The sequence below is a fragment of the Camarhynchus parvulus genome, chromosome 9, assembly GCF_901933205.1.
Source record: "Camarhynchus parvulus chromosome 9, STF_HiC, whole genome shotgun sequence".
NCBI lineage: Eukaryota > Metazoa > Chordata > Aves > Passeriformes > Thraupidae > Camarhynchus > Camarhynchus parvulus.
The window spans coordinates 20,241,656-20,255,867 of NC_044579.1; the positions used below are offsets into that span (position 1 = coordinate 20,241,656).

General features: G+C 54.6%; 1 protein-coding gene across 1 annotated transcript; it reads right to left on the reverse strand.

Annotated features, from left to right (window-relative positions):
* Window positions 1-4,889: 4,889 nt before the first annotated feature.
* Window positions 4,890-6,838, reverse strand: SOX14 (SRY-box transcription factor 14). Its single transcript, XM_030954794.1, has 2 exons — window positions 6,358-6,838; window positions 4,890-6,204 (listed from the first exon to the last, which is right to left on the reverse strand). Exons 1-2 carry the CDS (start codon window positions 6,627-6,629, stop codon window positions 5,907-5,909), a joined length of 570 nt encoding a protein of 189 aa, XP_030810654.1. The 5' UTR covers window positions 6,630-6,838; the 3' UTR covers window positions 4,890-5,906.
* Between the last annotated feature and the right edge of the window lie 7,374 nt (window positions 6,839-14,212).

The following is a 14,212-nucleotide window of genomic DNA, read 5'->3' on the forward strand; positions in this document are numbered from 1 at the left end:
ATTTTAAATGAAATTGCAAGACCCCCTCTCCTCCTTTCTCCCCCACCCCCCCCGCCTCCCAAATTCCGGGCTGATGTCGGAAAGAGGGAATCAGCCTCTCCCATGCTTTAGAATAACTGACCTAGATTCAATTACAGATAGACCCGGCGGAGAGGACGGCACCTCGCTGCCTTCTCAGGGGTCTCTTAAAAGAAATAAAATAAAAAAAAAAAAAAAGGCAGAAAATAGGAAAGTAATACACCCCAAAAAAGAGGATAAAAAAATGGGGTGCAACAGACAAACAGACGCTTCCCACCGAGCGCTGCGGGCGCCCGAGCATCCCTCGCCCCGCCGGAGCCCGACAGCGCCCGCACCGACGGCGCGACCCCGCCGCTGTCCCAGCGCCAGCCACGGGGGATGCTCGCCCTCCTCGGGCGTGATTTTGGGGGAAGAACAGCTTTTGGGAGGCGGGGGAGCATCGTGGTTCTGCCCGCAGCTTCCCGGGAGGCAGCGAGGGGCCGGCGGGAGCAGCGCGGCGCTCCCTCCTTCCCTCCCTCCCTCCTTTCTTCCCTTCCCCCGGGAGCCCGCCGGGATCGGGGGGTCCCGTGTGGACGCCCCTCACTCCCGGGGGGCTGCGACCGCACGGGGAGGGAGGAGAAGGGGGGCTCGGGGTCCGCAAGGCTTGTTTCATTTCAAAGTGGGACCCGGGCCGCTCCAGGACGCGCCGCTCGCAAATATAATCTTCATATTCAGTTCAATGGAGTCTCCTTATAATTTACAGCGGAGAGATAAGGCTGGAGGATGCAATGAAAAAAAAAAATCTGAAGTCATCCTCTCCCCCCCTGTACTGCGCTGCACCTTGGGCAGCGGAGCAGAATCCAGAATCTCAACTTCTCCCGACATATGTTTCCAGCAGATAAGTAAACAATCTGGACGTGAAATGAAAATTTTAATTAATGCAGTAATGCTATTACACCTCAAGTGTGCAAATCCCATTGCCTTGCACTGTGACAATGGGTGGGGAGGAGGAAAGAAAGCAGACAGACAACAAACCACAAGCAAATTCTAATCTGGGTTTTGCTTTTCACTCGGCTCCAATTGTTTTCATAGTTTGTTTCCTTTGAATTAATCTCATCCTTATATTTCAATAATTACCAGCTACTCATCTCTTCCCCTCTTTCTCTCACCCACTCAAAGAGCCGGCTCCCGCTCCCTCGCTCTCCTCTTTTAAATTGTGATCAACCTGGATTTAATTTCGGGGCTTTTAGGCGTACACATGTTGCCTTGTTGCAGCGTGGACCTGCACAGACCCTGCACGTTATTTCTTGTTTAGCTTTCCGAACGAGGAGCGTTCAGGAATAATGAAGTATTTTGCCCTAATATAAAAAAGGGAAGAAAAAAAAAAAAAAAGAAAGGAATAATAATAATAATAAAGGCTGCGTTGTCCCTTTGATGTTGGTATAAAACACCCCAACTGGAATAGAGGCGTGTAAAGGGAGAAAAGAGAGACGAGGAGGTAAAATTAAGGACCGAAAGAGAAAAAATAATAATAATAATAAAAAGGGTAAATTACAGACACATCAAAAGCCCCGAGGCTTCCTCGCTGCGGAGCGCGGCGCAGCACGGGGAGCTCAGCCCGCGTCCCCCGTCGGCACCGGGCTCCTGCAGCCCCCCGAGGGGACAGGGAGCAGCCGGGGCCGGGCTGCCTCTGCCTCCAAATTCTGCATTACAGCCATTTGCAATGATTTGGTGATATTTTTGAAGGAGAGGCGCTGAGGATGCTGCGGCGGGGGGACCGCGGTGCGGTGCCCTGCCCGCCGGAGCCGCTGCCACCCGCAGCCCCGCCGGGGTCCCCGGGCCGGCCGGGGCCGCTGCGAGAGGAGGAGGAGGAGGAGGAGGAGGAGGAGGACGTGTTTCTGATCACCGCTCACTTTTAAACACTACAATCAAGGAATGTAGCCAGGAGGTCGGGCCTGGAATAAAACCGTAAAATCAGAATTGCAATCTTTTTGATGTTTCAAAGTCTCTTTGAATGCCTTTGATACACTCAATAGCAAATTTACTGGGCTATTATCACTAATAAGCAGAAATAAGTAATATCTCTCAGAGACTTCTATGGGCTTAATGTGTCCTTTAAAATAAAGTTTTTTAACATCACTTAATTCCCCTTCTGTCTTTGTCTCTCCTGCAGCAGAGCTCCCTGGCGATCGCACAGCTACACCTGGGCACCAGTGAGGGCTCCCCCGGTGCCCTCGGCCTCCCGACATCTATTCTCCCCCTCTCTTATTTGTTGTTTTGTTTAAAGCAAGGCCAGAGCGGATGATTTTCAGTGTCTAGGTGGTCCTGCAGCAGCACGGAGAGGAGAGGAGAGGAGAGAGGAGAGGAGAGGAGAGGAGAGGAGAGGAGAGGAGAGGAGAGGAGAGGAGAGGAGAGGAGAGGAGAGAGAGAGAGGAGAGGAGAGGAGAGGAGAGGAGAGGAGAGGAGAGGAGAGGAGAATAGTAAAAAAAAGAGAGAAGAGAAGAGAAGAGAAGAGAAGAGAAGAGAAGAGAAGAGAAGAGAAGAGAAGAGAAGAGAAGAGAAGAGAAGAGAAGAGAAGAGAAGAGAAGAGAAGAGAAGAGAAGAGAAGAGAAGAGAAGAGAAGAGAAGAGAAGAGAAGAGAAGAGAAGAGAAGAGAAGAGAAGAGAAGAGAAGAGAAGAGAAGAGAAGAGAAGAAAAGAGAGAGAAGAGAAGAGAAGAGAAGAGAAGAGGAAAAGAGGAAGAGAAGAGAAGAGAAGAGAAGAGAAGAGAAGAGAAGAAGAAAAGAAAAGAAAAAGAAAAGAAAAGAAAAGAAAAAGAAAAGAAAAGAAAAAGAAAAGAAAAGAAAAGAAAAGAAAAGAAAAAAAGAAAAGAAAAGAAAAGAAAAGAAAAAAAGAAAAGAAAAAGAAAAGGAACTGGGGCGAGGGGAGCTGTGGGGAGGGCTGGCTCGGGCACAGGCCGCGGTGCTCCGCTCCCCGCCCGGCCCCGCTCGGCTCCGCGCTGCCTGCGCGGGGTTCCGCGGGTGCGGGCGAGGCTCCGCGGCGAAGCCCAGCCCGGGACAGCGCCCGGCCGCGCACCCAAGGCGTGGTGCGCATAACCCCTCGGCCTTTGTTTAATGATTTTATTGAAAGAAGGAGACAGTTGTGGGGAAACAGGTTTGACAAGGAGCTGCATTTCCCCCTCGAGGGAATAGCTTTTTTTCACCTCTCTCTCTTTCTCTCTGCCCCCCTCTTTCTTTCTGTTTTTGGTTTCCCTTTGACATCAAAGTCAGTAATCGGTTCATTGCAGTGTCAAGATCATTATTTAATTTATTTATCTCCACGAGTTAAATAGCTACACACCTGCAAGCGGGCGGGAGGGTTGGAGGGATAACACGGCGCGGGGAACGGGAACGAAACGCGGCGAGCAGAGGCTGCGGAGGGGCGAGCGGGGTGGGAGGGGGACGGCGGGGCAGCGAGGAAAAGAGAATGGAAAGCAGGAAGAGAGGGAGAGTAAAGAGCGAGGGAAATAGGAAAAGAGAAAGAGAGAGGGAGAAAGAGAAGGAGAGAAGGGGAAAATGTGAGATGGAGAGAGAAGGAGATATAATTAATAAATAAAGATAAGAAAAGAAGGTTAAAACGAAAGCAGGAAGGAAGGAAAGAAAGGGAGGAAGGAGTGAAAGGGCAAAGAAAGGGGGAAAGAAGAAGGAAGAGAGTGAAAGAAAGAAAGAAGGAAAGTAGGGAGGAAAGATCCCCGCCAAAGTTTGCAGCCCTGTCTCTCCGCGCTCCCCACCTCGCCCCGTGTTTCCCCGAGGCCGCGGCCCCACCGAGCCCGTTCTCCCCGAGGGTGTCCGGGCTCAGGGGTGCGGGGGGTGCCCCAAAGCTCAGCCGAGGTGGGAAGGGGGGCACGGCAGCGGGGCCCCCGCTTTACCCCACGACCGCGTGGCCCGGGCGGGACGGGGCCGGCGCTCCCCCCGCCCGGCTCTGCCTCCGACCATTGTCAGACTAATGCGGGTGGATGTCGGAGGACACTGAGCTATCGGTGTTATCAGCCGGGCTGACAGCGCCTGTCAGCTGGGGTTACATCAGCGCCCGCCGCCGCCGCGCCGCCCCACGCCGGCCGCATCCAGCCCCGCGCGTCCCAGCGGATCGTCCCGCGGCTCCCAGGCCCTCCCCAAGCCAGCTCCTTTAATTGTCCTCATTTGTAAGAGCCGTTTTGTCATGCTAAACAAGGCTGGAGCAGCCATTCTAACCTCTCCTTTCAGCCCTTTTCTCCTCTCCCCTTTTGTTTACCTTCGCCTGATCTCTCATTTATTTATCTATCTATTCTTCCCCCGCTTACCCTCCCATTCAAGCCCCATGTATGTTAATTGTGTTACGCCGTTTAATTCTAACATCGGTCTCCAAAGAGCACTTAATGAGCAAAGCACATCCAAACACGCGGCGCTCCGGCTATTCAGCCCCTCCAGACGGATCCTCTGCCTCTTCCCCCTTCCTTCCCCTCGTCTCCGCCGAGGGCAGAGCACCCCAAACACCGCTAATTGACCCGCACAAATTCCAAACCGCCGCCAAAACTCCCCTCCCGGCTCCAAATATTCCCTCGCACCGCTAAAACTTCAACGCCACGGAGGCAACTTGGGAAAAGCCAAATTCCCCGACGGGACGGGACGGGACGGGACGGGGGGAGCATCCCTCATCAGCCCCCCGGCTTCGCTCCGCTCCATCCCGTCTCTCCGCAAGTTTCCTCCGCCCGCAGCCGCGTTTCCCCGACGGGCTCCGAGCGGAGCCCGAGCCGGCACGGCACGGAACGGCTCCGGAGCCGCGGGGAGAGCCGGGGGCTGCGGGCGGGGGTCGCTCCCGTCCCCCGTGTGCGACGCGGGGCTGCGTCCCCGCACTCACAGCACGCACTTGCCTCTGTTTGATGACAGATTGTCTTTATTCAAAACGTCTTTGTTCAACAAATGAAAAGGTTTAACGAGGTAAAATCCTGCCGGATACATCTTAAGTTTCTGTTTCTTCTTGCCCAAGACATTGTGAAAACATATTTAAATTGCCATCGGTTTTTTATTCGGTTTTTCGTTATTATTAGTAGTAGTAGTATTAATTTTTTTACAATTCTACTGCCTGACTTCATACCTGACGCTCTGTCTAAAGTAAACTTAGATCTAGTCTCACTGGATCACACAAATTTAAGGACTATCTGTTTTAAATTAAGCAAACACTATCATAGGTTTTAAATATAAATGTTTCTCCCCGTCTTTTTTTTCTTTTTTTTTTTCTTTTTTAACTTTGAAGAGCCTTTTTTTTTTCTGACATGAAAAGCAATTTTACCTAGTAGTACGTGGTGGCAAAATATATATATATTTATATATATATAACACAGCTGATCTCGTTTTTCAATGTGCAAAAAGAAAAACAACGAGGAAAAAAAAATAAAATCAGAGTAAGACCGGGACTTCTCAAAGTCAAGTCCAAGTGACATGAGACCCTGGAGAACTCATAGACATTAAGAGAATAAATAAAAATCGAAACCGCCTCTCTCTTTTTTTTTTTTTTTTTTTTTTTTTCCTCCTCCCGCTTTGTCCCGAAAGGGCAGTTCAAGGTTCGCTTTTCTTTTCTGTTTTTTAAACACATTTACAACTCTTACAAGTGCCGGGCTCCTATCTGCCCCCGCGATTGCAGATCCCCCCCGAGCCCGGGGCCAGCTCTCGTGGCGAGCTTTTAGGCGAGAGCATCTCCGAGGCAGCGTCCGCGTCTGTCCCGGCCCGGCGGCGGGCGGCAGAGTCCTGGTTCGGGCGGCCTTTTTGCTCCTGCAGCTTTTATGTACATGCACACACGGAGGAATCCCAGTTCCAGCTGCCGGCCGGGGCGGGGGGCACACGCACGCACACACACACGCGCCTGTCGGGGTGCGGGCGGGTCGGTGGGTGGGTGTTACATGGCAGTCGCGTGTGCTGAAGAATAGGGGTCTATCCCAGTCTTGGTCATGCCTGGGAATAATATGTAGGCAACTGGAGGTTGCAAACTGGAAGCCGACCAAGCGGTACAGTTACATGGCACGACATAGCCCGGGTTAGTTGGCGAGGGGTGAGTGTGGGTGTGTTGGCTGGGGCAGCTCAAGCTGCCGAACGCCCCGTTCTGGTATCCCAAGGTGGAGGCGTAGGGCAGGGTGCTGGTGGCTAAGGTGTGAGGAACCTCAGTCATCTTCTGAATGGCGCTGGAGCTGAACTGGCTGGGGTCAAGTAAGGAGTAAGGTGCTGAGGTGGGAGGCAGGAAAGCCCTGGCCTTCTCCGGGGAGCTCAGCAGCGAGTCAGTGGCCCCCACGGGAAGCCCGGCGGCCTTTAAGGGATCTGTTTCCCCGAGGTAAGGCAAAGGGAAGACATACCTGTCCTTTTTCAGCAGGTTCTTGGGCTTGCGCCGGGGCCGGTACTTGTAGTCGGGATGCTCCTTCATGTGCTGCGCCCGCAGCCGCTTGGCCTCGTCGATGTACGGGCGCTTCTCCGCCTCGGAGAGCAACTTCCACTCCGCGCCCAGCCGCTTGCTAATCTCCGAGTTGTGCATTTTGGGGTTCTCCTGGGCCATCTTGCGCCGTTGGCCGCGGGACCACACCATGAAGGCGTTCATGGGGCGCTTGATGTGGTCGCTGGGCTTGGACATGCTTCGGCCGGGCGGCTCTGCGGGCGGGCGGCTCTGCGGGGCGCGGCGGCTGGGGGCGCCGGACGGCGGCGGCACGACGAGGAAGAGGAGGAAGAGGAGGAGGAACGGCGGGAGAAGGCCGGAGGAGCCGGAGGAGCGGCAGGAGCGGGCTCAGCTGATCATCACAGGTCCTCCGCCAAGGCCGTCCCCGGCGGGAGCCGTGCCGGGGCGGGGCGCGGAGCAGCGCGGAGCGGGGCGCGGAGCGGAGGCCCGCGGGGCCCGGCGGGCACTAGGCGGGCGGGGGAGCCGCCGGGCGCAGCACCGGGCCGGCGGTGGGGACGCGGGGCGGTGCGGGGCAGTTCAAAGGCGCGGGGCTGCGGCGGGCAGGCTGACATAGCGGCAGGGCGGTCACAGTGCGGCCGGGCGCCCAATCAGCGCGGAGGGGGCCCGCTTAAAAAGAGAGGGAGAGAGGAAGGGCGAGAGGAAGAGGAGGGGAGGGGACAGAGGAGGGAGGGAGGAGGAAGGAAGGAGGGGACAGGAGGAACACCCCCCGCACCCCCCCGCCTTCTAACGCGCGGATTAAAAGGAAAGCTTTTGTGAGTTGCTGCGCTAATAGCAGCTGTGGAGGAAGGGGGAAGGAGAAGGGGGTCGTCCCCATCTTCCTCATCCTCCCGCATCCCTGGGGTGCGCGGAGCGGGGCCGGTCCCGGCGCCCTCCGGGCTCCGTCGCCGCCGTCGGGGCTGCGAGCGCTGCGCTCCGCCGTGCGCCCGCCGCTGTCCGCTTCCCCCGCTGCCCCCGCCTTCCCCGCGCTCCCGGCCGCTCTCTCGCTTCCCCAACCCCCGCCTTCCCCGCTCCGCAGCCCCGCTTAACCCCGGGAGCCGGCCCGCGTCCCGGCTTGCTTTGAATAATTGCCTGCCTCCCGCGAAACGCCCGTGGGGAAAATATTTATTAAATGGAAACAATTGTCCCGGCTCCCGGGGGGGACCGCGTTTGTTCCGGGCTTATTGGTTTTTAGCACCTGCTTTGGTTAACAAACCTGCTCCGAAAAAGCCCCCCCGGGCCGCCCCCTGCCCCCGCCGGCCCGCGTCCGACAGCGAGCGGGGACAGAAACGAGATGTCGGGGGGGACTCCCGGCATGGGCGGGGGGCGCCCGGCCCGGCCCCTCCGGGGTCCCCCCGCGCCTCTCCGCCCGAAACTTCGCCTCCTGCCCGAGGGGAGCCGCCGCCGCGGCCGCTCCGTGCCGGGCCGCCGCTCCCGGGGGTCTCTGGGCTCCCCCACCCCGTCCAAATAATATTAATAATAATAATCATAGAATAAACCACCTTCGCCCTTATTTCCTCCTTCTTCGCAATAAATGACTTTCATTACCCGGCAGAGCCCTGTGCGCGCGGAGCCGGGGAGGAGGAGAAGGAAGATGAGGAGGAAGAAGAAGAAAGGGGCCAAGGATGTGGAGTCCGCTCACCTGGACGGGGCCGGCGGCGCCCGGAGCTTTGGCTCTGCTGCCGCCGGCTCCGTCCCAGAGGCTTTTTTCGTTGCGCCCAGAAATGCGCCGCGAATTTCCCAGCCCGCGGCAGGACCCCCTTGCCCAGAGCGGGACCTCCCGGGCGGGATCCTCCCGCCACGGCACCGCTTCTTCCGCGGGGAAATTTGTCCCCATCCCAGGGTGGGATCCCCCGAGCTCCTCCCCACCCCCAGCACCGCTGATGTGTATAGGGGACCCGCAAACAATTAAAGGTGGGCGCAGGCGGCCCTTTCCTGCGGCTGTCCCCGCAGGGTCACCTGCGACGTGGCCCGTTCTCGGGGACGCCGGTGACACGGCGGGACGGTCGCCACGGGCAGGGACCGGGGTGCCCGAGTGCTGCTCGCCCCGACAGACACCCGCGGGCTCGGCCGTGGCCGTGGTAGGGTGACACGCTGGAAACTTCTTTTTTACCCCACTTTGGAAACAGAGCTGTCGGCAGCCCCAGCTTCCACGCTCAACATCCGCGGGGGAAACCGCCTGGAGCCGCTGCCCCTCTCCTCAGCACCGCGTGCTTTCCCCTCCGACGGTAAAAATACAAAACTCCATTCGCTTTTATTGTTTCTTTTCAAATTCTTCGAAGGAGGGGGAGAAATTGTATCACTCGTCATCCCTCGGCAAGATTAAACGAGAGGAGCCGGGCGCCGTTGTCAAAAATCCGGGTAGCAAAATCGTTCGGGAGGGAGCGATGGCTCGCAGGCTCTGCCTGCTCCCGAAAAGTCTTTCCAATCAGTTAATGCTGCTTCGCAATATTAATGATAAAAAATCGGCAGCCCGGCTGTCATTGGCTGCTGCCTCGCCGGGCTGCAGCGCACACGCTCCAGCAGCTCGGGGCATTCCGGGCTCCGGTTTGTTCATTTACATCCCATAAGTGCCCTCGCTTAAAAAAAAAAAGGAAAAGAAAGATTTCCTTCGAGATTCCAACGCTTCCATACTTAAATACTTAAATACTTCAATTTCTCCCCTAAATCCTTTGTCCTGGAAGGGTGTCTATTGCAGTGGTACAGTCCCCCGCGGTTGGATTTTATAAACTTTGCACCCTTTTTGGAGTTTTGGGGTTTTTTTTTTCCTTGGGGAGGGCAGCAATTTGCAGGGCGGTGACTGAAATAAATTTCTCCTCAGCAGCTTGTTTAGACACCAAAACTAATGGTGCGATTATTATTCCTGAATGATATCATGGTAATGCAGAGAGATAAGAATGGCCTGATAGGGAAACATTAAAATTATATTCTTGGAGATAGTTCATTTGGAGGAACTTTAAATTAGATGAGATCATGTAGCCCGAGATCCAGTATCAGCATAAATAGAGCTGTATTTCTGCCTTCAGCCTCCTCCTCCTCCTCCCGAGAATGACGGTCGGGCTTGCAACTGCCAAAAGTGAGAGGTGAAGAGCACCTAGAATTTGAAAATACCCCCGATCCAAACTTTATTTAGGAAATAATGGATCTTTAAATAACTTTATTATTTTTATGCTTCAGGCACTGGGAAAGGGAGGGGATTTTTAATTGATTTTTAATTGGAGGAAGCACGTTTTGGAAAGACTTCCAGGTTTCTGGGGCTTTTCAGAGGCACTGAGGAGGCAGGTCCTGCTTGCTGTTCTGTGGGACCTGGTGAGATTCCCACCACCAGGAACGCTTTTTCCAAATACCCAGAATTAGCTCAGTGCACAGAATCCCACCAGGCATTGCCAGGGATGATTTTATTCCTGCTTTTCCCCTCATATCTAGTTATTTTACATGCAAGTGCACACATACATTTCGTTATGCGCGTGCCACATATTAAAAAAAGACCCTTTCAATCACATGCCATCAAATAATATTTTCTGGGAGAGATATATGGAAAATATATGCACAGAGCAGCTCATCTGGGCAGCAACACTGATGTGTTCACAGATACTGTGCAGAACGGGCTGGATCCTTACAGGTTATTCTTTCTGCATTTTTACAGTGTTTCGTGCTCAATTTCATCCCCCCTCCAACCCTGAAAAAGGCATTTATTCAACTCCAGCTATGAACAGGTACAGGGATGCAGCCTCCTGCACGGAGAGATTTAATGGAGCAGGTCACTGCCCTGTGCAGCCCTGACAGAAGAGGGGAGCAGTGATGGATGTGGCAGATTGGATCATCCGACGAGCTGCTTGCTCACACTGCCCAACAAGAGATGCTCCCTGGGAAGGCACCACCTTCCTGCAGGATAACTTGCTTCAAAACTAAAGATTCCCCCCGGATTAGGACCTGAGGCAGAAGTTTACAGCCCTTTCCAAACTTCATTTTTGTTCTGCGCATTTTATCCGTGTGTGATTGCCATCCCACCCCTTCCTTCAGCACAGTGCTCTGTGTGCTTAGCTCTCATTCCTCACAGGTGATCTCTTCACTGCCCTTTTGCAGCACCATTTCTATTTGTGGCTCGCTGTTAAGGAGGAAGGTGATGGATTTTTGCAGGGATTTCCCTCCTGGCTCGGGCTCCCTGCAGGTGACAATCCCGAGGTGTGGCAGTCACCCTGGGGAGCCACCAGAGCTGTGACACCTGTGCCCTGCTGCCTCTGTGGGCAGGTCCAGAGCTCTTCACTGAGGTGAAGGTCTTGATCAGTGAGCCAGTGCAATTTTATGACAGAAAAAATATGCCTCAAACTACACCAGCCTTCCCAGAGCACCAAATCCAGCGTAGTTATGGAATTAGAGGATCACAGAATGGTTTGGGCTGGAAGGAACCTTTAAATGTCATCGACTCCAAGCACTTTGCAATGAGCTGGGACACCTTCCACTAGAGCAGGCTGCTCAGAGCCCCATACACCTTGAATGGTTCCAGAAATGGGGTGTCCACCACCTTTCTGACAACCTGTGCCAGGGCCTCACCACCCTCATTGTGAAAATCTCCTTCCTCCTGTCTCTGTGACAGCTCCAGCTCTCTGTGTGTGGCTGCAGTGAGCAGTGAGAGTGCAGCCAGGCCAGCAGCCTCCTGGGGTGACATTGTGAGGGCACCACGCTGTGGCACAGAGCACCAAAACTGCCCCCATGGAATCGGGCAGCAGCTTGGACTCCGTGGAACCCACAAAGAGTCTCTGGGTGCCATCCTGCCAGGAACTCCTGAGGCAGTGCCACCTCTGTGCCATCTCCTCAGGCCTTCCCTCGGCAACTTCAGCAGTTAAACAGTGAGTGCCTGAAGAGCTGTTCATCCTTCCCAGGGTGAGAAATGCCTGGTGGAAACCCACTGGCATTGCCCTCCCATGCTGCAGAACCCCAGGGCTGCATCAGCCCTCCCTGCAGATCCCCCTGGATTTTGCTTTCCCTGCAGCAGCAGCAGCAGCAGCAGCAGCAGCAGGAGGCAGAGCTGATGATTCTCTCCAGTAAATAAGTGTATTCACTGTGGCCATGGGTGTAAACCTGGGGGCTTGACACGGCATTGACTTCCCAGATATTGTATGGCCAGGGAGCCTCAGTCATTGTCAGCAGCATGAAGGGAAGGATAAAGGACCTGAGCTCAGGAGTGCAGAGCAGGCTTGTAAGGAGAGGCAGTATCTTTTATTAGACCAACTGATACAGTCAGGGAAAAAAAAACCCAGACAGGTTTTCAGGCGCATGAGCCCTGAAATAGAAGCAACAACTTTCAAGAAAAGTGCCAAGGCTGAACTGTTTATCTCCCACACTTCCCCACCTCTGCTCCTGAAGGGGCTGATGGCTTCATTGCTGTGATCCAGCCATCCTCCCTGGGCTGGGATGGAGCTCTGCAATGGGATTGCTCCCTGTGATCCATCTTCCCTCCCTGGGCTGGGATGGAGCTCTGCAATGGGATTGTTCCCTGTGATCCATCTTCCCTCCCTGGGCTGGGATGGAGCTCTGCAATGGGATTGCTCCCTGTGATCCATCTTCCCTCCCTGGGCTGGGATGGAGCTCTGCAATGGGATTGTTCCCGGTGATCCAGGTGTCCTCCCTGGGCTGGGATGGAGCTGTGGAATGGGATTGATCCCTGTGATCCAGCCATTCCTCACAGAGCTGGGATGGAGCTCTGCAGTGGGATTGCTCCCTGTGATCCATCTTCCCTCCTTGGGCTGGGATGGAGCTCTGCAGTGGGATTGCTCCCAGCCATGCATCAGGCATGAAGAAGCACAGGTCCAGAGCTGGAAGAAAAGCCCATGGCAAAGAAGGGAAGTGACCTGCACGTTCTGGTGTGTCAGGTGAGCTCTGGAGCAGGTTTCTTCTAGATGGCTGACATGAAAGAAGCCTGTGGAAAGAACGTGGTGCTCAGGCAGACATGACCTGTGTTCTGCAAACAGAGGATACACCTAAAATACTGTCTTGTTGTGTTTCTAACACAGATAACACGAGCAGTGGAGATCTGGCCACAATGTGAACGTATGGAGCAAAATTCTCATTCTAGTGACGTGTGCTCTCAACACCAGTTCAAAGGCTCGGGATTCCTGCACATCTGTGTCTTGTCCCCAAGTAGCACATTTTGTGTTTGGATATCTGAACAAGACCAATGATGTTTAAAAGCAGCCACCACTGACATCCCTGAGGGTCACGGTGCCAGAGCTTCAGAACCATCTGTTGTTTTGGTGAAGTGTGGTTACATTCATGTCCACTCCGGTTATTTTGGATCTGTCAGCATCACACACAAGGTGGAGGAGGATTTTTCTGTCCAAACTGCCCTGTTTGGATAGTGTGTCCCCTCTTGTGAACATCTGCCCCCTCAAACACAGCCAGGCCCTCAGCACAGTCAAGCTTCCCACCTAAATGAACCAAACCATACAAGAGCCATAAAGTTTCTTCCCTACTCTTCTTACAGACCCTGATGTGGCAGAAACACAAAGCCTGTGAGGAGGCAGCACCTGACACCCATCAAAGAGCTGATAAACAGCCAATTTATCCTACTGGAAACTCTCCAGACCTCTCCTCACTACTCCTACAACTCATTGTTCTCAGGGTGAAATTCCAGGGGTGAGTTGGAGTGTTTTAAGCACTGAGGACTATTTTTTCCCCATAACACATTCCTAGGATAATGGGAATGCTGGGAATTCCCAGGACCACCAATGGCCGCCTGCCATAATCCTGGAGAAGTCATTTCTCGTGGGGTCCAAAATGATCTGGAAAACCTCTAGAGCAGCTGGGATTTAAGCACGTTGTTTAGGTCCTGGATTGCTGGAGAAGAACCACAGCTGTAAGAGATGCTCCATGGCAGTAAGAGACAACCAGAAGGGACAGTTGCTCTTCTGCCTCTCCCCTGATTCCCTCCAAAGTCTGAGCAGAGCACGTTGAACGTTCCAGTGCTGCTGGCAGAACCAAGCCTGTGTGGCAAGCACAGCTTTGGGTTGAACTGGTGAAACCAGGCCTGAGCAGCCGCTCAGTGCTGCTGTTCTGTGAAAACTCAGCTCTGCCACTGACCTCACTGAGTGAGCCAGCTCTGGGAAAACAAACCGCAGGGCACGGATCCACCCAGGCAGCCTGGAAAGGCAGCGGCTTCCATCCAAACGCTGCCTCACAGGAGCCCAGATGCCTCTGAGATGTCTTTTGTTTCTTGCCAGAGGTTTGTGGTGGCATCTTGGAGCACAGCTCCTCGCTGGCTCATCCCCAGCCTGGGAGCTGCCCTCAGAGGCTGAGCAGAACAGAGCACCCCGAGCAGGGAAGGTGTCCACACACTGCACGTAGGCTTTGTGCAGAGCTGCCGCTTGCTCTGAGCTGTCAAACGCCCTGGCAGGGATCAGGGCCTGGTGGGGAGGCAGCAGTGGGTGCCCAGCAGGGAGGGAAAGAGCCCCCAGTGTCCCCTGCAGGCCTGCAGAAGCCATTCCTCAGAGAAGCAGCAGAACTGTGATCTCCAGCCATGCAAAGGTCCCCAGCACCCTCCTTGGGCATGGGAGTGACCTCCTGCCCAGCCACGCTGGGAAACGAGTCTGGAGAGCCAGGAGAAAGGGACACTTCACTCCAGACTCCAAAACAGGAGTCTCCCAGGGGGATGGAGGCAGCAAACATTAGGGTGAAGTAGTCCCAAATCCTTCCAGCCGTTTGGAGATCCCCTTTGGTGGGGGTTGCAGCTTGGCTGGGATCCACCAACCCCACTGCAGGACTGGCATGAGGGCTGGGAGCAGGGC

What these genes read in the sequence shown, in the direction of transcription:
- SOX14 (XM_030954794.1), bottom strand. Translation starts at nt 6,629, where the DNA reads ATGTCCAAGCCCAGCGACCACATCAAGCGCCCCATGAACGCCTTCATG. An exon ending in AACCTGCTGAAAAAGGACAG is followed by an intron (nt 6,205 to 6,357) that starts GTATGTCTTCCC and finishes ACTTGACCCCAG; the next exon opens with CCAGTTCAGCTCCAGCGCCA.